This window comes from Microchirus variegatus (genome assembly GCF_963457635.1).
Source record: "Microchirus variegatus genome assembly, chromosome: 18".
In the NCBI taxonomy this organism is placed as follows: domain Eukaryota; kingdom Metazoa; phylum Chordata; class Actinopteri; order Pleuronectiformes; family Soleidae; genus Microchirus; species Microchirus variegatus.
Window position 1 is genome coordinate 13195520 of NC_139819.1, and position 24165 is coordinate 13219684.

A 24165-nucleotide genomic window follows, 5' to 3' on the forward strand; every position below is an offset into this window, starting at 1 on the left:
GCTGTGTCATGACATGAACACGCTCACAAGTCCCTGCTCAGTTAGGGCAACATGCACAGAGGTAGACTGACTGAGAGACAGACCATGGTTTGGAGAGGGAGAAAACTCCGGCTCACAGAGGAGGGAGAGGGAGGAGGAGGAGTGTTCTTTGAGCCACTGGCTACTTTCTTCACAGGAGTGAGGGGGAGCGGAGGAGAAGCTTCATTCATTTGATCTGCTTTATGTTTAGACTTGTCACTGCATGCCTGCGAATAGAGTGCGTTGTTTAATTGAAATTGGCTATATTTTGATACATGCAAACTTGACTATTCTTGACACAGAATAATGGAGTTCTTATAGTTGTTGTTTTGCTGTGTCCTGGAGCGAGTTGTAGCCACATAACGTTCTGAAACGCACAGTGGATTATTAAAAGACAGCGTCTCGCATGAGAAGGCATGTTTTAATCCCTGTATGCGACTTCGAATGAAATAAAACTCACCCCACAAAAAGACAGGAGGTTAATAAGAGGTTCGGGTGCTGTATTATTTCAGAATTAACTACTGTGTCTGTTCTCCTCGGTGTCCAGTCATTATCACAAGCATAAAGTCCGTTAGCTTACATTTTAAGCTAGCGGACTTTATGCTAACGCGTTAGCCCCAAAGTGGGGTGTACCTATGTTCCCCGGGTCCTATGTTCCCCGTTTTTCCCCAAAAAAGGTCCACTTTGTATGTGACAGGGGAACATAGGACCCTTTTTTTGAAAAAGGGTAGGGTTAGGATTAGGGTTAGAGAAAGGGTTCTATGTTCCCTGGTCACATACAAAGCGGGGAACGTACTACGGTCCCCTTAAAAGTTAGCATTTAAGGCTAACGTATGTTAGCATAAAGTCCGTTAGCTTAACATTTATGCTAGCGGACATTATGCTAATGTGCTAGCTTAAAGGTTAGCATTTAATGCTAACGTATGTTAGTAAAAAGTCCGCTGGCATAGCATAAATGATATATGTGTTAGCATGACCAGAAGCTTCTGTCTTTGTTAAAGATGTACAGCCTCAATTTAGTTCTACGTTGTCCATCTTCTTTCAACAATGAACACACACAGCAACAGTGAGGAGCCTCCAGCAGGGACTGCATATTCAGTAGCCATATTATGTTTCCTCTGTGACCATCGATCAGCTGATTGGCGGAAAAAAATAACAAAAGCACTGGACTCACAGCATCAGACAACCCAAATTAATTCAAAGTTTATGGTTTTACGACCCACAAAACTGTGATTTGAAGCATAGAGTGGCTTCTTCGAACCTTAACCTTGCATAGTTAAAAAAAAGAAAAGATAAACTTTTGTTTGTTTACTCGGTTTGCGCTGGGACGACTTGTTGCTACTTTTCTGCAGTGTTTTTTCATCAATTAGTAACGTCTTAAAAGTGAGTCAAGGCTATTATGCAAAAGTCATTTAAAAAAAATAAAAAATAAAATAAAGGTCCATCTTTGGCTGTTCATGCATGAAGACTGCTGACTGAGACAGTTTACGAGGGAAACTACAGAGAGGAGATCATTGAGGGAAACACAGGGCTTTGCTAAATATAACTCTGCAGTCCACTGATCGCCCACAGTTCCACACGGATTATGTCAACTGAGCTTTGAGTTGATGTCAGTCGACCCTAACCTTACCCTCCACGACCATAGAGAAAGCAACAATAACAACATTAATGAGCCATACTGGGGTGTTTCCCTCTAAAAGGACCCAATAACACAATAAGCTCCTTGTGTTGAGGATTGAAGATTAAAAAAACAACAGTCGTGCCTTATGAGAACTACCACACCCGCACATTAAAGGGTATAATTATTATTACCATTATTAGCAAGTGTTTAACTGCACATCTGGTATGTCTCATGTAGATGGATGAAGATGTAACACTTTTATTTTGACATGAATTGTCTGGTCATATGGCAAACATTCTTCTTCTTCTTGTGTGTTACTGTGGCAGAGAGCCAGTCTTTCTTTGAAGAGGAGCTGGATTATGGTCCAGACAGCTCTATATTATAACGTGTATTCGTTTCCCACGATGACTCGATCCTTCATCATTCCCACAGATATTACCCACGCTGACCCCCATGAAGTTCCCCCGTTACAATAATGTGCAACAGACTTTGAAATGTCTCCATCTGGAGACATTTTTAGTCGAGGTGTCAGGTAGTCTGTACCACAGAGACCGTGTTTTATCATTCCTTTTGTGCAGGTCACTAAACTGCCTGAAGGTTTGTGGTTTATTACTTCAGTCATAGTGGTTCCATGAATGCATTGACGTTTAAAACATCTGGCTCAAGTGACAAAGGTAATTTGTCATCATGTGACCCCCAAGAAAACACTCCATATCCAGATCACAGTATAGTGCCATAGTGCTCACAGACAGATAAAAGAAAAGCAATGATAAAAGGTGATATAACATGAAGTTAAGTAATGATCAGTTTTATTTTTTATTTTTCTACTTTAACCTCTTTCTCTCTTATTCTTTCTGCCTCCAGTCTGAAATTACTTACTCAAAAATAAATGTACATATCTTCACAATTACAGGGTCCGTATGTACAATCTTGGTCTCAAAAAAAAAATTACAGAATCAAGATATGTGTTACTGTGTCAGAGTAAATTAATCTGGAACATAGTAGATATTTCTCTCTGCCTAAAAAAAGCAAATTAGTTAGAGTGAAAACCACCTTTGATTCATAGGTTAGTAGCCCATTTCATCTAAGAAATAGTAAAGTGGATGCTAAGAGAGTGAACCTGAGCAGTTTTACAGATGTTTTAAGCCATTTACTGTGGTATTTATGTAAATTCAAAGCAAATTATGGGGGAAAATAATCACTTACTTTGTTAAATAATCTAAATTCAACCAAAAGTGAATTCAATTGTATGTTAGTTTCATACTAAAATCTCAAGCATTACCATAAAATTACACATTTAAATTTGACTCAAAGGCAAATATACAATACAGTCACTGAACAAAAATAATCTAAGTAGTTCCCCTCCAACATGCAGGTTGACTTAAATTAATCTCAGGTCCACGTGTCTGCATTTCCCCTCTTTGTCCACGGGAGGCGCTGTTGCTACCTCCATTGAACTTTGTGCTAGTTGTAAACGGGCTGTCACTCAGCTGCTGCTCCAGCCCTTCACACACTTCAGGAAGCACGGACATGGATTTGCGGTCGGTTGGTAAGACACGATAGTTTAACTAACTGTAGAAACCTTAAAAAACTACAACAACAGTGAAGGCATTTCAAGTATATAAAAAGCTATGTCGTAGTTGGTTTATTTTTGAGTTTATTTTAAAAAGAGGACCTAAAAATACTCGTGTTTTTGTCTGTGTGTGTGTGTGTACATGTCTTTAGTAGGCTGTGTGAACCAAAAGTCAGGAAAACCTATCTTTGTGGGGACATTTTTGACCTTGTGAGGACATTTGGACTGGTCCACACAACTTTAACGGGCTTTTTGAGGATTAAGACCTGGTTTTAGAGTTAGGCATTTAGTTGTGGTGGTTAAGGTTAGCATTCTGAGTGTCCACACAAAGAATACAAAAACAGCATGTGTGTGTGTGTGTGTGTTTACTTCTGTTTACTCGAACTACAACATTGTGTTTACTTTGTTTTTCTTCTTCTCCGCATCCCGATTACTGTGACATTTACATACATGTTTCAGACCCACATCACAGCTGAGCCACAGGGCACACACACACACACACACACACACACACACACACACACACACACTTGCACACTCACTCAGGGAACAGGGTGAAGATGGAGGACGTATGGACCGGAGCCCTCTGGGCACTGAGGATCTGGCTGTACCTCATCGTCAGCCTCATCATGATTCCAGCCATGTTTGGCTTCTCACTGGGCATTTCTGAAACATACATGAACATTCTTGTCAAAACACTAGAGGTACCGTCAAACCAGCGTCTCTTCTCATATATTTTAAACTATGAGGATATTTGGTCCATACATGAGCAATGACCATGAATGTCTCCTGTCTGTCCTTCTCCACAGTGGGCCACTCTGAAGATACAGAGGGCGAACACGGTTGAACGGACACTGAACACCTCCGCATCTAACAGTGAGATGAAAACTTCTTGTTTGATAGATCTATGGATAGATAGGGGTGTGTCTGTAAAAAGTAATCCTATCCGTTGTTGTGGAAGATTCAGTGATCTAGTGACAGTTACGTGTTGCCTTGCAATACTGGATTTCCTAACATACTGGATTGCAAGTTTGGACAGGGAGTGTGACATCACTTACCTCTGTAAGTGCAGCTGATTGACTTATTTATTGTGAAAGAATGCCTTTCTACACACAAAGACGTTTGAATTGGTGCATTTTCTTCTGCTTTTGCGGTCTCGGTCTGGCACCGTGACTCAGTCACTTTACAACTCACATCAGGGTGAAGTTGCTATGCAAACTTTGCTTTTCTCACAAAATGCAGGCCATTTTATGAGTCACGCTAAGCTACACAGGGTGGTATCTCCTGCTGTAACAGTCGATGTTATGTCAGCGCCATGTGGCCTATGCAAAGTGCAATAAATGAATGACATTTTGAGGCTGAATAAAAGAAAATAAATTTTTCCTTGGCATAGATGTGGCAGACTTCAGAATGCTGAATGCAGAGTTTGATAATCCAGGTTTTGGACTTTGCCTGTTGAGTTGTCAGGTAGTCTGGAGTCTTAACTGTTCTGAGATCTGCTCAGTAGATAGTGTTAGAGGTGTTGCACACTCTCGCTCTCTGTCTTAACTCTCTGATAGAAACGGTCATTGACACATTTTGTCAGCTTTTTGAAAGTTTCTGCTTTCACAAGAATTGTTGATGGCTTAAATTATTTGATCTAGTCTTAGTATAGCTATAACTTCATGTTGACATATGCAGATGCTTTTTTTTTTCACGCCATACAACACTGCAGACACTCCTGTCCTTTAATAAACGCATCCTGCTTTCCTTAATTAACTTTGAGTTTTTCTCCTGGCTGGCTGACTTTTGTTCCCCAGATTGCTTTGGAGATCACAGTGTTTGAGTTTGATTCTGTGTGTGTTTGTGTCAGGTCTTATCCAGAGGGGAAATGGCTCCATGGAGAAAGAGTTGGGGGAACTCAGACGCAGTCGTCCCAAGCCACCAGTCGGTGGTGATTTTACATTCAGTGACTGTTTTTATTTCACTCGAAAAGGAATTGAGAGCATTGTAGAGGACGAGGTACAGATTACTTATTATCATTAATAAGAACACAATACATGGGAGTGAGTTGATATGATGTGATTTTACCTTTCAGACTTCATTTTGTTTGTGCTTTTTAAATAAGGTGACGCAGCGTTTCACGTCAGAGGAACTGGTGTCCTGGAACTTGCTCACTCGCACCAACGATTTCCAGTACATCAGCCTGAAGCTGACTCTGGTTTACGGCCTCGGCATCTTTGTGAGATACTGCATCCTCGCCCCACTCAGGTACATGCGCTGTCTGATGACAAAATGCAACTGTTTTGTACTTTCTTAATGAGAACATACAATAAACACAGCACCTATTTACAATACCAACCATGTTTAGACGCGAAGATAAAGATATGACAACTGTAACACATTCAAAGTCCATCATAGTCCCACTAAAGAAAGAAAACAGCTTATACTATTTATTTATTTTCCATTGGAATTTTAAAATTGAATGCGTTACTTAATCCAGGATAACACTGACACTTATTGGCCTGAGCTGGTTGGTCATAGGAACATCAGCAGTGGGATTCCTTCCAAACTCAAGGTGATTATAACTAGTTCAATAGTGTTTTTTTGTATCTTACACTTTGTTTAATGTTATGCCAGTTGAGCTTGTTTAACTTTTGTGGATTTTTAGTGTCAAGTCGTGGCTCAGTGAATGGGTCCATGTGATGTGCTACAGAATCTGTGCTCGAGGACTCTCTGCCACTATTCACTATCACAACAGGTGGGTGTGCACTCTCAGGAAGTTTCCTGTCCAACAACAGCAACCAGGAAAAGCTCCATCCTCTGATTCTGTATTTTCCTTTTTAACCACAGGGAAAACATACCTAAAAAAGGGGGAATCTGTGTTGCCAATCACACCTCTCCCATCGATGTTGTGATTCTCTGCAACGATGCATGTTACGCCATGGTAGGGGAGATGATTTTCTATGCTGTTTTCAAGTCATTTTCTGTGCTGAATCATGACATGCTGTCCTAATTTCACTTTATCAGGTGGGACAAATCCATGGAGGCTTGATGGGAGTTTTGCAGAGAGCCATGGTGAGGTCCTGTCCTCATGTCTGGTTTGAGAGAGCAGAGATGAAGGATCGCCACCTAGTGACCAAAAGGTCTGTTGTTTTTTCATTGCTCTACTTCTCATGCTTGAAACTGCATGGCTTTCTGATTACATTTTCCTGGCTGAATAAAGTTCATGAGAAGGAATATTTTTTTTGAAACTTGCTACTGAACAGTGACTCATCTGAAAATATGATCTTTACCAAAGGACTTCCTGCAGCTGTGGTATGATGCATTGTCCAAAATGTGCAAAAAAAAAACTCTCCAAAGGGGCAATTTGTAGATATTTATAAAGGCAAGAACTTGTTTCCATGATCTCTTTGTGTTGCCTCCAGGTTGACGGATCATGTGAATGACAAGACAAAGCTTCCCATATTAATATTTCCAGAGGGTAAGTGTGACCGTGCAGAGAGACTGAGATACATAATCCACACCCGTCTGATGTTTGCCTTTGTACCATCAAAGATAAGGCTCGGCAAGGGTTGTTATTTCAGCTCAGGGCTTGACGGCAGTCTGGCCACTGGGCAGTGACAAATGAGCAGCTTTTTAATGTGGGTTTGGACAAAGCTCAGACAACTTCGTCTCCTTTAATAACCCAATGTCTGGTTTCTGCAGGGACCTGTGTCAACAACACATCTGTCATGATGTTTAAAAAAGGGAGTTTTGAAATAGGAGCAACAATACATCCAGTAGCCATTAAGGTACATCAGTCGCATCTGTCTGTCATGCCCAATTTTCTCTTTTAGTCTTTTTCAAGTCTTCTGATTTTTTTTTTTTTCCTTCAGTATGACCCAAAGTTTGGAGATGCTTTCTGGAACAGTTCCAAGTACAGCATTGTCAGTTACCTGCTGAGGATGATGACCAGCTGGGCCCTTGTCTGTAATGTCTGGTACCTGCCAGCCATGCATCGACAGGTGAGTAAATAGTGTCCTGAAACGTGTGAGCACATGTATATACATGAACCGTTATGGACAGCCCACAGGGGAAGAGTCCACCTCCTTATCTGTGCTAAAAAAAATGCATTCCCTAGTCCCTTACCCTAACCATCACAACTCAATGTCTAACCCTAAAACATAATAGTCTTAACTCTTAACTCAGAATGTGAGGACCAACCAAAATGTCCTCACTCTCTATGGATTATAAGTTTTTTGGTTTTCACGCAGACAGACAAACACACACACAACTGACTGACTTTGTTGTTTATTCCAAAATGGAAGGAAGGGGAAGATGCTGTCCAGTTTGCCAACAGAGTGAAGTCAGCCATCGCTCACCAGGGGGGACTTTTAGATCTTCAGTGGTGAGATTCAACTGCTTTCTTTTTACATTTACAAACTGGTGAAATGTTCCTCTTTGAAATGAAATCCTCCCTAATAAATCAGACCATTAAAGGGGACATAAGTGAAATATGAAGTGACCTTCAGTGACCTTTAGACTTTGAAATTGTTATTGCAGTCCGAATTCACAGCAATATAGAGTGCAGGTGCCAACGTTTCAAAACATGGAAACAATAGCTCACTATAAAAAACATTATATATGCTAAATATCCACCTTCACTGTGTAAGAGAGAGGGAGAGAGGCCACATTGGCTAACCTTGGTGGCAGCTCTCTGTTTTGTAGAGAACGCTCCTCGACAGCATGTGTTTTCAACTTCCTCTCTGGTTTCAGCCATCTGTATTTGAACGCATATGCACTGCAGACGCTCAGTTTTCTTCTCCTCTATTGGAGACGTTTTTGAAAGTAGTAGTGAGGCTTTTTTAGGTCCAAACAGGTCCAACTTCTCCAACCCATAGCTGCAGCTTTCTGTGTTCAAACTACTTTTTTGACAACCAGGGTGTCGAAGTTGCATTATTGGGTTAGTGAGTCAAATTTGTGTACCACAATGATTCATGAATTTAATCCAATATTTGAATTTAACATCTCATGCTCATTTCACTTATTATATCTTTTACGTATAGCTCTTTGAAGGGAAGGGCATCTTAAACATTCAGTTTAGTCAAAGCCAACATATAATATGAGACTGGAATTGTGATCCACTTATCACACTGAAGTAACTGATATCCTAGGAAAGTTACCTGTTCTGTCTCTGCAGGGACGGAGGCCTGAAGAGAGCAAAGGTTAAGGAGACGTTTAAAGAGCAGCAGCAGAAGGAGTACAGCAGCATGGTGGTGGGAGACGACAGCAGCAGCAACAGCGACTGAGGTTCCATGAGTTTCCACGGTGATGGACAAACCCTTGCTGGGGTTTTTTTTTTTGGACGGTTCACACTACAAAGAGGCCTCTCTGTCCTCCTGCATTGTCCTTAGCTGGACAGAGCGTGGGCTACAGCACTGCCAAATGGACCTGATGGGACACTGTGAAAACTTTGGTGCAGATAAGATTACAGGAAGCACGTGCAATATTGACCTTTGACAGATTGACTACGATAAAGAGAATATGTAATTGTAGATGTCATTGGAATCATGAATGTCATAATGTTCAGTCACTTGACTCGTTCATTAGCTGCTTGTTGTTGTTGTTTTTTTAAAATAAAATTAAGATTACAAATGATATATTAATGGTTTGATTACATAATTAGTTTCTCATTACAAATCTTTGTAATGCACATATCCACAGTGTCAATTGTGCATATTTACAACTAAATGAATGAATAACCACAATTCCATTTTGAGACATCGACAGTTTAATTCTGACGAATCTTAATTTTGAACACAATCCAGAGTTTCCAGAGTTGTAGTTCCCTTTAAGCGCTCTCTGGGGGTCTGCTTCAAGTCATGGACAATGGCCTCCAAATTGTGAGTGTTCTACCAAACTGATCTGACTTTTAGCTCACATGTCCTTATATGGAGAGCATTTCTGGTGCGTCACTGCTGTGACTGCTGCTGCTGCTGCTGCAGTGCTCAACTTCTGACAAGTGCGCCAGCTTCATTTATTCACCTGATATACGTGGAATAAAGAGCATGATGGAGGACCTCTGGGTGAATGTCTTGTTCACTGCAATAATCTTTAGTAAGTACAAATGATGATGATGATTATTATTATTATTGTTATAGTCTATTATAACTGGCATCTACTAGTTTCACATATGAAAAATGCCTTTATACACTTATATTCAAAAGTTGCAGCAGTTAAAGTTAAACAAAAAATGCAAATAAAACACAACATGGGGTGGAATAAAGAGGAACTAGTTGAAGGTTAGAGTAAAAAGATCAAAATATCAAAATATCTAGTGAGCTGGCAAAACCTAATTGATAAGAACAAGGTTGATAAATATGAGAGAATAAAAAGAGTATAATAGAATGAAATCATGCTTCACAGCTATACAAGGATACAATGAATAAGGAATAAAACGTGTTAAATATGAGAAACATTCTGCACAGCTATACAGAGAATACTGATATCAACTGGATGAATACATACTCGACAGTGCAAGTCAGACGTTTGTGTAGAATCATGAATGGGGGAAAGTGCATGGGAATTCAAAGTGGACAGGTGTGTCTAGAAGGCATCCTCATTCCCTTTGTAGATATATAAATATAACATGCAATGCCATCTGTAATACGCAATCGTCAGCGCTTCATGGGTTGCAGAACTTTTTTTTGTTTGGTTTGCCTTGACTCACTGAGTCAAGCTGATGTGGTTTTTAAAAACACATCAGACACAAAAACTAAATTACAGACGCAAAACAGGAGCTGAGGCAACTGCTTAAAATAAACCATCAAACAGCACCTCCTTCTCATAGTCACAGTCAGGATGATGATGATGGTGGTTTTCTTTCACTGTCTTTCATTCACATTAAAGGAAAGTATGTTATACATTAACTGGTAGTTTTATGGGTAAAACAGTTTTTTTTGTGTTTTTTTTCTTTCAATGTTACCAGGAAAGGGTCTAACGTCTAACCTCAAACTCTCTCTTCCACCAGCTGACAGAGTCTGGCAGTCACAGTCCTTCAACGTGGGCACTGAAGGTGCTAAGATTTTCACTGGTTCAGCGGCGGAAGAGTTTGGCTACACAGTCCTACAAACAACAAACCACGAAGGCAAATGGTGGGAATTTAAGTTAAAAGAAAAGACAATGCAATAAATGACCTGACCTTGATTTTGGAGTATATATTTATATTATATCTAATGCCTCTCAATCCCCACTGTAAACACTGCAAACATTGACTTCCTCCTCTTGCATCACTGGAACGTTCACATTTGTGGTTTTTACTGAAATTCAAGTAAACGATCATACCTGATTAGAATAACCAGTGTGGCAATCACCAGTGTACATATAATCTGATTCACTGACACTTATACTGCAACATTTTTTTGGGGTTTTTACTTGCGCAAGCGACAAATAAGCAAGACTGATAAACACTGAGATTTCAATCTAATCTTTATGTTCTTCTTAGAAGTTGAAGTGGCCGTACACTCCTGTAATCGTCATCATCATTCTGTGAAATTGAACTACATGTTTATATGATAGCGCAAAACAACGCAACAGAGACACAACAGAATTTTGTTTTTCTGCAGGCTCCTGGTCGGCGCTCCTTGGAGCGGTCGAAACAGGAAGGGAGATGTTTACAAGTGTCCAGTCACAGGGTCCAGAAACCGCTGCGACAAGCTCGATCTTCAAGGTACAGTTTGACGTCTGATGTTAAACCTTTGGAATCTCGCCGACTAACACTGGTCAAGCACATCACCAGAGAAACATCTGCACAGACATCCACAGCCACAACACTACAAGCCTGGTCAAAAAGACGTAACAGAGACGTATACGTCCTCTGGTAATTGAAAATCCAGTGCCCAGAGAAAACTTCAACTTCTAGACAGTGGCCAACCACGATGACCTACATCAGGTGGTGAAGGAGATCCTGCTATATGTGCCAGAGGAAATAATAAAACATATATGGAATACTAGTCAGGCTTAACTCTTTAACTCATAAGCCTCAAAATTTATTTTTCCACTTATTTTAACCATAAAACAGACAGAAAATGTCCTGTGAGTAAGTGTAAGTTACTTTCAATATCTGGCACTTATTTACAAATTACTATTATGTTAAAATTGTGTATTAACAAAAAATGTCAACACCCTCTAATCTAAAAAATTTCCAGCCAGCTTTTTGGAAGGCTGTCCAGCCAGTGGGCCGGTCAACCCCTGTACTACTATTTTGTGTTGCATGTACAGTAAACATATACAAATAGATAATAAATTATTTGGCACATATTTATTGAAATGGCTGCTAGTTTTGTCCAAAAAATGTAACCACCAACATTCAGGTACAATACATTTTTGCGTATAGTGCAAAAAGGTTACAGTTACAGAACCAACAACATTTTAGTGTTGTGTCGGTCAGGAGTGATTCGTTCGAAAGTACGAATCATTTGAGTGAACGAACTGACTGGGATCCCTTCATGAACGGATTCGTTCCATTTTTAGTTCAGTTGAGCTCAGCAGCGAGCATGGCGGCCCGGGTCCTGTGAATCACTCGTGAAGTCATTCGCCGACGCCGTCGTCCGTCACTCACTCGTGAATCTTCGGCAAACTACGCCAGCACACGAGCGCCAAGCGGGGAGGGAGAGGGAGTGACTGTGAGCTGTGTCTGCCCGGACGTGCTGCTGTGATTCGTACACTGTCAGTACACTGACTCACTCATGATTCGCGCGTACGAACGAACTGAGAGACAGAGAGCTGGTGAACTGACGCTGAGGTACGAACTGACACACAGAGAGCAGGTGAACTGACGCTGAGGTACGAACTGACACACAGGGAGCAGGTGAACTGACGCTGAGGACATGAATCTCGTCCGCGCTGTCACTCACTCACTCTATGACCAGCGGCGCGCACGTACTGCACTCAGGGAGGAGGTGAGTCACGTAGCGGGGCACCGGGCTCCTGCTTAGAACTGAACGATTCGGTGAACGAATCTTTTGATCGAATCATTTTAATTAACTGATTCAAGTGATTCAGTACACTCAAATGAACTGCCGATCCCATCACTACAACATTTGGGTATAACAGTCACAATGGGCTCTTACAAAATTAGAGGTAACGATATAAAGACAAAGTGTCGCAAAGTGCCAGAAATAAGCGAAGCTACGGTTTTATTGGCCTTTTAATAGTACATTCATTATTTATGGGCCGTGGTCCAAATTGCTTGAAGGGCCAGTTCTGGCCCCCGGGCCTTAAGTTGAATAGCCTTGGTGGAGGTGTACACGAAAACACCAGATCTTGTGTGTTAAATTTTAAATTTGAACAGCGTAACACTATATTTAAAATAACATTTGTTTGAGTCCGTTTTTTAAGGGGCGTTTTTCCAACTCTCTTCTTTCTGGTGACAAAGACTCTGATTTGCTGGCTTCCTGCAAAATTACCGTAATAACCCAGATGTTGACTTTGACTTGCAACTTCTCAGCTTTCAGAAACCATTGGAATTTCCCCCATAGCACAAACCGCGGTGAAATTACCGTAATGCAAAGTGCGCTTGCATTCGTCTTCAATACACTCGGTGTGTCAAAGGGCTAATAGTTGTGCATACATTTTCATTGTACAACATTCATTCTAATGTTGTCTTTGTCACTGTCTGCATTTACAGTCAGTCTTCCAAATGTTCACAACTTCAATGGCAACATGGGCCTGGGTTTTACTCTGACACGCATTCCTCCAGACAATGACCTGATGGTTTGTATGTTTCCACAAGAAGATTTTTTGTTTGTTTGTTTGACTTAAAATAGTAATATATTGTAAATATATGTGCATATATGCATATATGTGCAATATTGTGTTTTTAACTGCTCTGAGAAGAAATGCAAATAATGCCATAATAAATCGGTGACTTCCTTTGAAATGTATATCAAAATCTTATCTTTTGGTGACAGGAAGTGCATTTGTAACTGCAAAGCAGAAAGTAGTGACAGACTTGTTGTTTTAGGAAATAGACCAGCACCCACTGAGTGGTGATGCAAGTTTTCACCATAGCCATATTTATAATAAAACACAGACAGTTCTGGGAGCCTTTAAGGATGCGGAGAAACTTGAACATCTACTCACATCTCCTCTTTCTTCTTCTGTGGTCGTCTAAAACAGGTGTGTGGTCCTCTGTGGGGACAAATGTGTCATTCTGAGGACTTATACCCTGGAGTATGTATGAAAATGAGCCCCTTATTCCAGCCTCGACCTGCCTTCTCTCCTCTCATCCGGTGTAAGACGTTTCCTTTTTGCTGCTGTTATCTGCAGAATTTGTTACAGTTTAGAGTGCATATTATTTGTCTTCCTTTTATGTTGTCATGTGTAACTTGATATTTTTTATCTGATTTATGTCTGATTTACTGTGAACCACCTTGATTCTTGTTTCTGGTGTTTACATGATGCGGGTTCCCATAAGGCGATAGAGAAATTGGGAGGTCTCAGTTTGGATTCAGTGCCTACTACTCCGTCCAGCAGGTACAGAGCTCTGCTTTGTATATTTTTTTAATCCTTCGTATATTTTGTCATAAAGTGACATGAAGTGTTCATTCTTAAAATCATGCCGTTTTAGGAGGTGATGATGTTTGGAGCAGTAGGAGCCTACAGGTGGACTGGGGCTGTTGTCCATCAGAAAGGGTCAAATGTATTTGTTGTCCCTTTGTCAGCCATTGATAAGACACTTCAATACAACCACATCAGCCACAGCTCATTACTGGGTAGGCAACCACAGCTTAATCAACACTGAGGTCTACAGTGTTTTGAGATGCAGATTTGTTAAATGTCTGTGGTGAAGTTGAACTCAATGGCTTCTGTACAAACTGACTCTTTCATCATGTATCATTCTGCGACAGGACAGTCATAAAATTAGTATTTCCAAAATCTACAATTGTTGCATTTATGCCTACATTTAGTTTGATTCTGTAGTTGGGGATTAAACGGATACATCATTAAAACCAACATTTTAATGATGATTTTAATGAAAATGAAGCCACTTCCCCTTCAATAAATGTAATTTTCTGTCTTCCGTAGATGTTCAGGTCACATCTCATAAACATGTATGATGATGTATTCTGTCTAAACTGTCTCATAGCTGCTCGTCACTCTTTGTTTATGTTGTTAAAAAAACTTTTCCACCTCAGTGGAATGGAAAACATCTTTTTGGTATATTCTTTTAAATTTGCATTATTTCTGCATGATAATAATAACAACAATAATGACAAACCTTTAGTATTACAGCTCAAATTGCTTCACAATAAAAGGAAAATAAAATTTAAAAATAAAATCTTATCTGCTCAGACATTTTTTTTTTTATTCAGCCACCATTCAATTAAAATTTCCCAAGTTCAAATGTCATTTAGTAAATGTGTGAATATTTTTGGACATTTTCCAGGTTACGCTGTCACCACACTGACTGAAGGCTCTACAGTGTACTTTGTGGCTGGAGCACCTCGATCCAACCACAGTGGACAAGTTATCGTCTACACTGTCGATGCTGAGGAGAAAACTGCTGTAGTAGATTCTGAAAGAGGGAAGCAGGTACTAAGATTAGAGGGTGTTGTATTTATACTGTCCCCAGGAACCAGCTGTGCGCGTTAACGTAAGCAATTTAAAATTTTGCCGGTAGATTGGCTCATACTTTGGAAGCGTCCTGTGCTCCCTTGACGTGGACAAAGATGGGGTGACAGACCTCCTTCTGGTTGGGGCGCCAATGTTCATGAGTGAGCTAAAGAGAGAACAAGGCAGGGTTTATCTCTTCTCTGTCACCAAGGTAAAAATGTGTAAAGTGTCATAGTTTTGTTTGACAGTCTGGATCTCTACTGAACAAGAGATGATTGTGGAAATGTATTTCTTTTTCAAACCAGTCCCAAATACACTGTACTTATAAATTTGGTTTCCAAGTTGATGATAGTTAATCTCTTCCACTCTCGATTCTGTCTTTACATTTAAAGGGTATACTGAATGAGCAGGGGTTCCTTATTGGTCCACCTGCCACTGAAAATGCACGTTTTGGCATGGCTATCTCTGCCATTCCTGACCTGGACCTCGATGGTTACAATGATGTTGTGGTTGGTGCACCACTGGAGGACAAAGGCGTCATTTACATTTACAATGGAGAGAAAAAGACATTAAACAAGCAGTTCTCACAGGTGAGGTCTCTGCAAGACGCTTAAGATTTGATTCAGATTATCCTGTGTCTTTGAGTTAAAAAAAAATCTGTTTAATTCATCTCTTTAATTGTAAAATTGTCTTTTTCAGATAATCCTCGGCTCCAAACTGGATCCTCAGTTGCAGTATTTTGGAAGGTCCCTCGATAGCTTCAATGATATGAATGATGATTCACTTCCAGACCTCTCTGTCGGTGCATATGGCAAAGTGGTGCAGCTGTGGTGAGTTAAAACAACATGTGCCAAATTATATCTTTGTAATAGACTGTGAATGAGTAAATTATGTAATTTTTTTTAACCCGGTTTTGCAGGTCCCGAGGTGTGGCAGTTGTTACAACTAAAGCGTCTTTCAACCCCAATAAAATCAACATTTTCAACAGACCCTGTGACATTGATGGACGCAAGCTCTCGTGTTTCAACACCAACCTTTGTTTCACTGCTGCATTCAGGCCTAAGAATCCTGTTGGACCCGTCGGTAAATCAGTTTACTCTTAGACCTCTTCAGATTATGAAGATTTTAGTTAATTAAAACGGTTCAGCTTTTTGGGAAACATTTTGTGAATATCTTTGTTATCTTTGGATGGAGTCAGCAAAGCTCAGCTAACAGGTTGCTGACTGTAGGTCTATATACTGTTTGTAGATATATTTAGACATAAACGTCACAGCAAAGCTCTCATCTAACTTTCATGAAAAATATCACTGAGTCAGAGTGTTTCTAATTGAGTCGATTTGTTGACTTTCTTTCTGTTAGATATATCGTACACTTTGACTCTGGACGCTGACTTAGAAGCCTCACGAGTGACATCAAGAGGAATGTTTACAAAAAACAACGAACGCTTCCTCACAGAAACGGCAAAAGTGTCATCTACACCTCTTTGTCGAGACTACCAGGTTTATGTTCAGGTAGTTGATTTCATTTGTCTTGGTTCCAGATTCTGATTGTGTCAGAAATTGTTTTTTATTAGATATTAAAATCTCCTGATTTATCCATATATGATTCTGTTTGATAGGAGACACCAGACTTTGTGAAGTCCCTCAGTCTGAAAGTGGAAATCGAGCAGAAGAATAAAGATGCGGATCCTGTCCTCGACATGTTTGCTCCCAGTGCCTCGCAGTTCTTTGTAAGTGACCGACACAGCAGGAGAATTTGTGCCATTTTCTAGTTGTATTTGACACTACATGACCGACAAGAAACGCATCCAGTGACACACAACTTTTAAAATGACATGTTGTTCATGGGGGAGTGCATGTAATAATCATGTAGTTTAAAAGTTTTTTCAGTTGGTCAAACATTCTGCGTTTAACCCAAAACACTGAGCATATCGCAGACAACACATTTGTGCAAGTGCACTTTGCACTACCGTAATTATGCAACTGCTTGTATGGAAGCATTCGAGCTGTTTCTGAAAGCTCAGAAGATAGTTCATTTTATTTAGTAACTGAAATTTCACCCATGCTGTTGCAGGAAACTGGCAAATCGGTGTCTTTGTCACCAGAGAGGAGAGAGTTGGCAAAATGCCTGTACATAGTTTCCATTTTTGGCCAGTTTTTGCACAGCGAGACAAAGACTCAAGCAAATGCTATGTTAAATATGTTTTGTATTTAAAATTCAACACGCAAAATCTGCTGTTCGTGTACACCTACAGTGTTTTTAAATTATTACAGAATTTAAACATGCAATAAATTGTAAATAACTGCCAGATACAGAAAGTTATTCTGAATTTTTTTTTATAAAAAAATAAAAAAACTTAGTTACAGGACATTTTCTGGCCCTTTTATGGTTTAAATAAGTCTTAATGCCCAGACGGACATTTTGAGGCTTAGGTGTTCAAGGGTCAAAGTGTATCCAATGCATCACCACTGAAGAATAAATCATCATTCTGTGCTGAAATTTCTGCTCTGCTATTGTTTCAGATACCCTTCACTAAAGACTGCAGCTTTGATGAGGTGTGCATCAGTGACTTGGTGCTGAGTGTTAAGACAGACTCACTAACGTCCAGGTGAGAATCACTATTGAACCGTTACATGTAGAATATATCAAATGCATTTCAGCCTTTAAAGTTAAAGCTGGAAATAAAATGACATAAAAAATAACAGTGTGATAGAACAATAAAACTTTCAGCCTCATCTTTTATTGAAATGGTGAAGATGAACTTTAGCTTCTTTCATCTGAGGCATCAATACATATCAATCACATGAATATGAAGGACAGTAACCTGAGCTTTTCTGTTGCAGTTCAGCTCCCATTCTGGTCAGCGCTAATAACCGAGAGCTGTCATTTCAAGTTGTTGTGAAGAATAAAGAAAAGAATGCCAACAACCCTCGGGTCGAGGCCAAATTCTCCAACAACCTCCACTACTCCTCCATCTTTCCTCATGTGAGTGAAAAAGAATTAACAGTAAAATGTCTGACAGTAACAAAGTCATACAATCTTAATGTAATCAACTTCTTGGCACGTTTCACCAAGTCACACATTCACTCTATTAATCATTATTAGGTGTAACAGAACACTGTCTATTGTACATGAGCTGTGGTGAATATTATATACTTTCAATTTAGGCCAAATCAGAAGATATAGTTTTGCAGAGGCTATATGACATGGACAACAGTTAGAGGAAAAGAGCAACAAAAATATTCTTTATTGGCAGGAAGCCACACTTCAATTGCAACAAAATAAATAGTTCAGCTATGACTGAATTTATAAAATAAAAAAAAATAAAAATATTACAATATGAACAAAGTAATGCTGTTCAAAGTGCAAATAAAATAGAAAAAAATGGCCCCAAAGTAATAAACAAGTCCAATAAAGTCCAAAAATAAAGTCAACCGTCCAGACGTCTTGCGACCACGAACCTAGCTTTAGTTCTTCAGTGTGTAGTTGTGCAAGTGTTCATCTACCTGGGTAGTGTGACTTTTAATCTTATCTTCTGTCTGTATGATGCTATAGATCTGCTTTCTCCAGATACTTCCGACGTCACACCCTCCAGTCATGTAAGCCAGTGCTCTGCTCCATGTTCCTCGGGCACAGGCTCGCCATCAGAATCGATTCATACACACACAAAAAACCTGCAAAGAGCAGCAGTATTTTTCTTTTGATGTATTTTTTTTAAATCTCTTTTTAAACATTTATCCAAATCAACTGTAGAGTATTCATCTTCTCTTAATCTTAAATCAATTCACATAACTTATCATATACAGCTATGTAGACCTGAAACAATTAATTGATTACTAAATGAATCGTCAACTATTTTGATAAAGGATTAATCGATTTTTTTTTTTACATTTTCTGAAATTTTAACACAACATGGTGTCACATGAAATATTTTAAATATTCTTAACCAATTGTGTTTGAGAATATTCATTGAATTACTGTCTCTCAGCACAAAACCAACTCGTTTAGCTTTGTAGCATTAGCTAGCATAAAGCAATAGCACAGGTCATATCAGCACAAGCCCAATTGCTAACACATAGCACTCGTCTGATTAGCGCACAGAAATACAAGTAACTACATTCTCAAATTCAACACTTCTTATATAACTCCGGTTGGTTCTAAACATTTTCTCAGAAGCATAACGGCACAGAATAATGATATATTCATGGAATGAGTAAAATTAATGAATAATTGGCCGTGGTCGGCAGCTGCTAGCATGCTATGCTAAGCGCTAATGATTACTACTCACCGGAGTTTTCTCTCGAGAAACGAAATGTCCGGCGACCCAAAAACCTTCTCACAGTTGCGAATAACTTGAACAAAATAAAGATTTATCAACTCTTCATTTAAATTATTAACATTAACTTGCTTTCTCTCGGCTGTAACGTGTCTGTTCTCATCGATGTCGGTGCAGGGAAAAAAGGAACTATGACCATGAGAAGCGCCTGTGTGTTAATAATGCACACCCTGCTGGCGAAAATAAGGAACTACAACAAAATACAAACTCGTTCAGACTGTATTGTAAAAATTGGGGATTACACTGTGTGTAGTGTAACTAATGGCGTTACAGGTGCACACTTTTGTTCAATCAATTTTGTTTAATCTCACTATTTATATAGTTTATATTGTTTCAAGGAATGTTAATAACATTCCTTGAAACGAAAGAGTGTTAAGGAATTGATTGTGGATGTATTTGTCTATGTGGGTGAATACTGCAGTTGTAATATTCATGTTCTAAAAATGTTTTTCAGTTATCTTTTCAATGATTTTCAGACGGAGCAAGTCAAATGCACCTCAACACAACACATCGTAACATGCCTGGTCGGATACTCAGCGTTAGAAGAAAACAAAGAGGTATGAGCAAAGAAAAACAAAATATAAAGTATTTGATGATGAATAATATAATTACAGGAAGTAAAGAATGTTATTTCATTACAGGTGAAATTCCAGATCAATTTTGAATACAGTCTTGAGCAACTTCAAAATCGAGCTGAGGTCATGTTTGAAGCCAAGAGGTACACTGATTTACTTTTCTATGGAAAAATGGGTCTTGTAATAAAAACATGTAATAATATTGTCTAATATTTTTCCCCTCACAGTGATGATCGAGAGGAACCACATGCCGTATTGATATCAATTCCTGTTATATATGATTCAGGGATTGTTTTATTCAGGTGATTTCACAGTTTTTCTTTTCGCAAGATTGTCTATTTTTATTTGAGCTTGTTGATTCCAGCTCAGCACCTACGGTAAGTCTAAAATACACTGTACAAACAAGTGTTACAGCGTTAAGCGCAAAAAACTAACCCATCTGCTATTTTGATCTCACTTCCATTAACATTTAGAACACAGAGCATTTCGGCTGCTTTTTACCATTACTATGTTTAAATGCACAGTATCTACAGAGGCTATCAGAAATATAGATTGACTTATATCCTTTTTTTTCAGCACAACATCGGCAATCTGATGAAACATTTTGTTTTTAATTTTCACCAACTATATTAACACACCTGAGCAAAAGTACTCAGAATGTTTTTTTATTAAAATTATTATTTTTTGAATGAATTTTTAGTATGTTTAAAATCGGATTGATTTGGAAAATACGTCACAGTTCAAAGTTCACTTGGCTCGTTTTTATGATCAAAAAGAGGAAAAAACCCGGTTAATGTGTGACTTTTGCACAATTATTGCCACTTTATATCACTAATAAAAAAATAAAATGAGTCATAATTTTAACAACACATAAGAAGACAAAAAACCAAGCATTTTTTTAAAGCCTGAATATATAAACACACACACACACACACACACACACACACACACACACACACACACACACACACACACACACACACACACACACACACACACACACACACACACAGGATGTCCATATAAGGAGCTGTGTATTATCCACATGGAAATTTACCATGGGTGCAACTGCAGCACAGATCCATGGCACATGGGGTTAAACCATAATACATGCATTTTATTATTATTGGGTGTCAATGTATGCTTTTGCCTTGGAATTGATCATTTTTACTACTCTCCACCAGATTGTGTCATTTTGGCTATCTTCGGCATATGAAGCAGAAAAAAAAGTCCTATTTCCACGAGATGGCACTGTCACAAGTGTTGCTGCTAATCGACATATCCCAGGCTATAATAATTCAACAGAATTTTTTTTTTACTTTGCAAAACAATAGTAGCATCAATACAAAAACCTGGCTATTCTCTAGAATTTGATATCAATAATGAGGTCAGATGTAGGTGAAAAAGAATCAGCTCAATGAAAGTAGAATATAACAATGTATAATGTGTGGTTGCTTCTAAAAGGCAAATTGTTTGTGCTTAGCGGTATGAGTGCGACTAATGTTAGACCTGGCCCTATTACTCTATATATTTATATTTACATTTTATATGTCACAGGCAGTCAAATATCTATTTCTATGAGGTCAATTCAGCCAGTAAAGTAGTTACAGAGGTGCGATCTCTGGATGACATCGGCCCAGAGTTCAACTTCAACGTGCAGGTGCACTGAATCTCTATCTTCAAAAATAAATTCATATTTTCCTTATATCAATTTAAATCAATATCAATGAACCATTTTGTATTTCAAGATTTTAACAGGTAGCTTGGCAGTGGGTCCCGTGTATCTGACTATTGCTCTCCCTGTAACCACGGCTGGTGGAAATCGGCTCCTCTATGTCACCAACATAGACACACACACAGTGAGTACTCAGTTATATACAAACATGTTCCTAAAATTGTATAGAGGGACTGAATTTGAGAACGCAAATGTCCAAATGCAAATCTATCCGTCTGTCTGTCTGTCTACAGTATCTATCTATGAGATTAATGACGTGTTCACCTGCAGGGAGGTTCTCTCAGCTGTGATTCTGGCAGCCTGGTTGATCCTCTAAAGATCAGGTGGAGAAGAACCAAAGTGTCTTTCTCATATGATGAGAGCTTCGGAACATTGGTCAGACTGGTCAGTCATTCATTTTCCTTTGCATATTTTCTGTTTATGGCATCTTTTCATTTAGTGAAGCCAGTGATGCACACACACAATTCAAATCTTATCTAATTTGAATATATTTATATATTTCTTTAGACGTTACACTGCATAACGTGTAGATTCATGATACGCCATTTGATTGCACTAACCTCATGTCAAAGCATTCAGAATCTTTTATGGGTTTGTTTGTTTAAATGAGCAGGACTGCAACTCCGCAAACTGCATGTACATAAAATGCATCCTCAAAGACACTGAAGCTGGGAGGGACTACTTTGTGACGGTGAAGACACGGATCTGGAGCGGAACATTTATTTTGGTAAAAAAAAAGTCTTTAACTTTGTTTGTAATATTGTAGTATTGTTATTACTGTCATAACGTCTCGTGTAAAAAAAAAAAAAAAAGAAGTTGTTTACTAATCTCTGTTGTTTTTTTTATGGCAGGCCACCTATCAGAACATCAAGCTGACCACATATGTCGATGTCGAAACCTTCAAACCCGATCTTATCTTCATCGACCGCAAACGGCTTCCTGTAAGATTGCATTTCAGTATGCGATGACTCACATAAAGGATTATTTTTTTTAAAACACATCATACTTAACACATTTTATCTGTAAATGAAAACACCTACAGTTGGGTTAGGTAGGATATATTTTTGAGGTTATCCATATGTATATAATATATAATCCTATATATCCTATTGGCTTTTCAACTACTACAGGCAGCAGCACCCACTGCAAAGAAAACAAATTAAAAAAGGAAAAAGGTACAATAAATGTATTAAAAATGTCAATATCAGCGGAGTTCCGGACAGAGAGTGGATAAATCTCAACAATCAAACTTTTCTTCACAAGAAAGAAACTGTTGATTTTATATGTGGATATTTTATATATAATATAATCTGTTATTTGTTTTCCCCTCTCTAATCCACTGGTAATGGTCTGATGTGCAAAGTGTCTGGTTTTTTCCATCAAGGTTACAGTGATGATCAGCAAACCAGGAGAGGAAGGCAATGTTGTGGTACCAGTGATATTGATAGTCCGCGGTGCCATCGGTGGACTGGTGCTGTTGGCTCTGATTGTTATATTGTTATGGCAGGTAACACAACACACACAGTGAAAAAACATCACAAAATATTTTTGATAAATTAGGTACATAAGTTGAGTAATATAATAACGCGAGCGAGGACGACTCGCCTATATAAGACGCAACAGAAACTGTACATTAGATACTGTACTAAAAAAGGCTGTTTAGTCCATGTTCCATGTTAAATTGGTGCTTGTCCAGATATACACAGCTACATACAGTACAAAGCTAGGGAATTCTATCAGATTTATCATGACTGTTCACTTAGAATCATCACTTAACTGCTTAAATTCAGGTGCTCAATGGTCAAGATCGCAGTAGCCTCACAATATTTTTTTGGGGCCTCTTGAACATTAAGTGCCTTTTAAACAGAGGTGGAAAGTAATGAATTACATTTACTCGTGTGACTGTAATTGAGTATTTTTAAATAAATAAATCCCACACTGGAAAATTTGACACACGAGTGAATGATGAGGACAGGTGAATAATTAGGACGGGAATGATGAGGACAGGTGAGTGAATGATGAAGACAGGTGAATAATTAGGACGGGAATGATGAGGACAGGTGAGTGACTGATGAGGACAGGTGAGTGAATGATGAGGACAGGTGAGTGAATAATGAGGACAGGTGAGTGAATGATGAGGACAGGTGAATAATTAGGACGGGAATGATGAGGACAGGTGAATGAATGATGAGGACAGATGAATGAATGATGAGGACAGGTGAGTGAATGATGAGGACAGGTGAGTGAATGATGAGGACAGGTGAGTAAATTCTGAGGACAGGTGAGTGAATAATGAGGAGAGGAGAATGATGAGGACAGGTGAGTGAATGATGAGGACAGGTGAGTGATGAGGACAGGTGAGTGAATGATGAGAACAGGTTAATAATGAGGACAGGAGAATGATGAGGACAGGTAAGTGAATGATGAGGACAGGTGAGTGATGAGGACAGGTGAGTGAATGATGAGGACAGGTGAATGTGCATGTGTTTATTTGAGTCAAAAAATATTGTAGGGACTGAAACCGAGGCATGTAGCACATGAGTGGTAATTCCGGTTGTTTGAGAAATACAAGTCAATTGTTAAATACTGATCATTACAACTGTGTTGGGATTTAATCTGTTTGCTTTCTAGTTTGGGTTCTTCAAAAGAAAGTACCACCCACTTCAGAGGGAGACTGGTGAGAATGAGCAGAGCCCTGAACACGTTGAAAAAGAAGTGCCTTTCCCTGTG

The 24165-nt window shown here is 39.0% G+C and overlaps 2 protein-coding genes across 2 annotated transcripts; both read left to right on the plus strand.

Annotated features, from left to right (window-relative positions):
- The first annotated feature begins 3685 nt into the window (after positions 1-3685).
- On the plus strand, positions 3686-8655 carry agpat9l (1-acylglycerol-3-phosphate O-acyltransferase 9, like). The gene is made up of 13 exons (XM_083904717.1): positions 3686-3916; positions 4022-4088; positions 5065-5213; positions 5320-5462; positions 5695-5769; positions 5863-5952; positions 6045-6138; positions 6222-6337; positions 6620-6675; positions 6900-6985; positions 7070-7198; positions 7502-7581; positions 8374-8655. The coding sequence occupies exons 1-13, from the start codon at positions 3773-3775 to the stop codon at positions 8480-8482; spliced, it is 1338 nt and encodes a 445-aa protein (XP_083760843.1). The 5' UTR covers positions 3686-3772; the 3' UTR covers positions 8483-8655.
- Positions 8656-9444: 789 nt separating this feature from the next.
- Positions 9445-22403, plus strand: LOC310940267 (integrin alpha-2-like; the record flags this gene model as incomplete). Its single annotated transcript, XM_083905198.1, has 20 exons — positions 9445-9475; positions 10204-10327; positions 10799-10902; positions 13651-13709; positions 13804-13948; positions 14623-14768; positions 14857-15000; positions 15182-15379; positions 15489-15619; positions 15709-15872; positions 16149-16300; positions 16408-16518; positions 17312-17397; positions 17633-17774; positions 19602-19682; positions 19767-19843; positions 19928-20002; positions 21258-21360; positions 21449-21559; positions 22287-22403. The coding sequence occupies 20 exons, from the start codon at positions 9445-9447 to the stop codon at positions 22401-22403; spliced, it is 2301 nt and encodes a 766-aa protein (XP_083761324.1).
- Positions 22404-24165: the final 1762 nt, after the last annotated feature.

What these genes read in the sequence shown, in the direction of transcription:
- agpat9l (XM_083904717.1), top strand. Translation starts at nt 3,773, where the DNA reads ATGGAGGACGTATGGACCGGAGCCCTCTGGGCACTGAGGATCTGGCTG. An exon ending in TGCATCCTCGCCCCACTCAG is followed by an intron (nt 5,463 to 5,694) that starts GTACATGCGCTG and finishes TACTTAATCCAG; the next exon opens with GATAACACTGACACTTATTG. An exon ending in CGCCACCTAGTGACCAAAAG is followed by an intron (nt 6,338 to 6,619) that starts GTCTGTTGTTTT and finishes TGTTGCCTCCAG; the next exon opens with GTTGACGGATCATGTGAATG.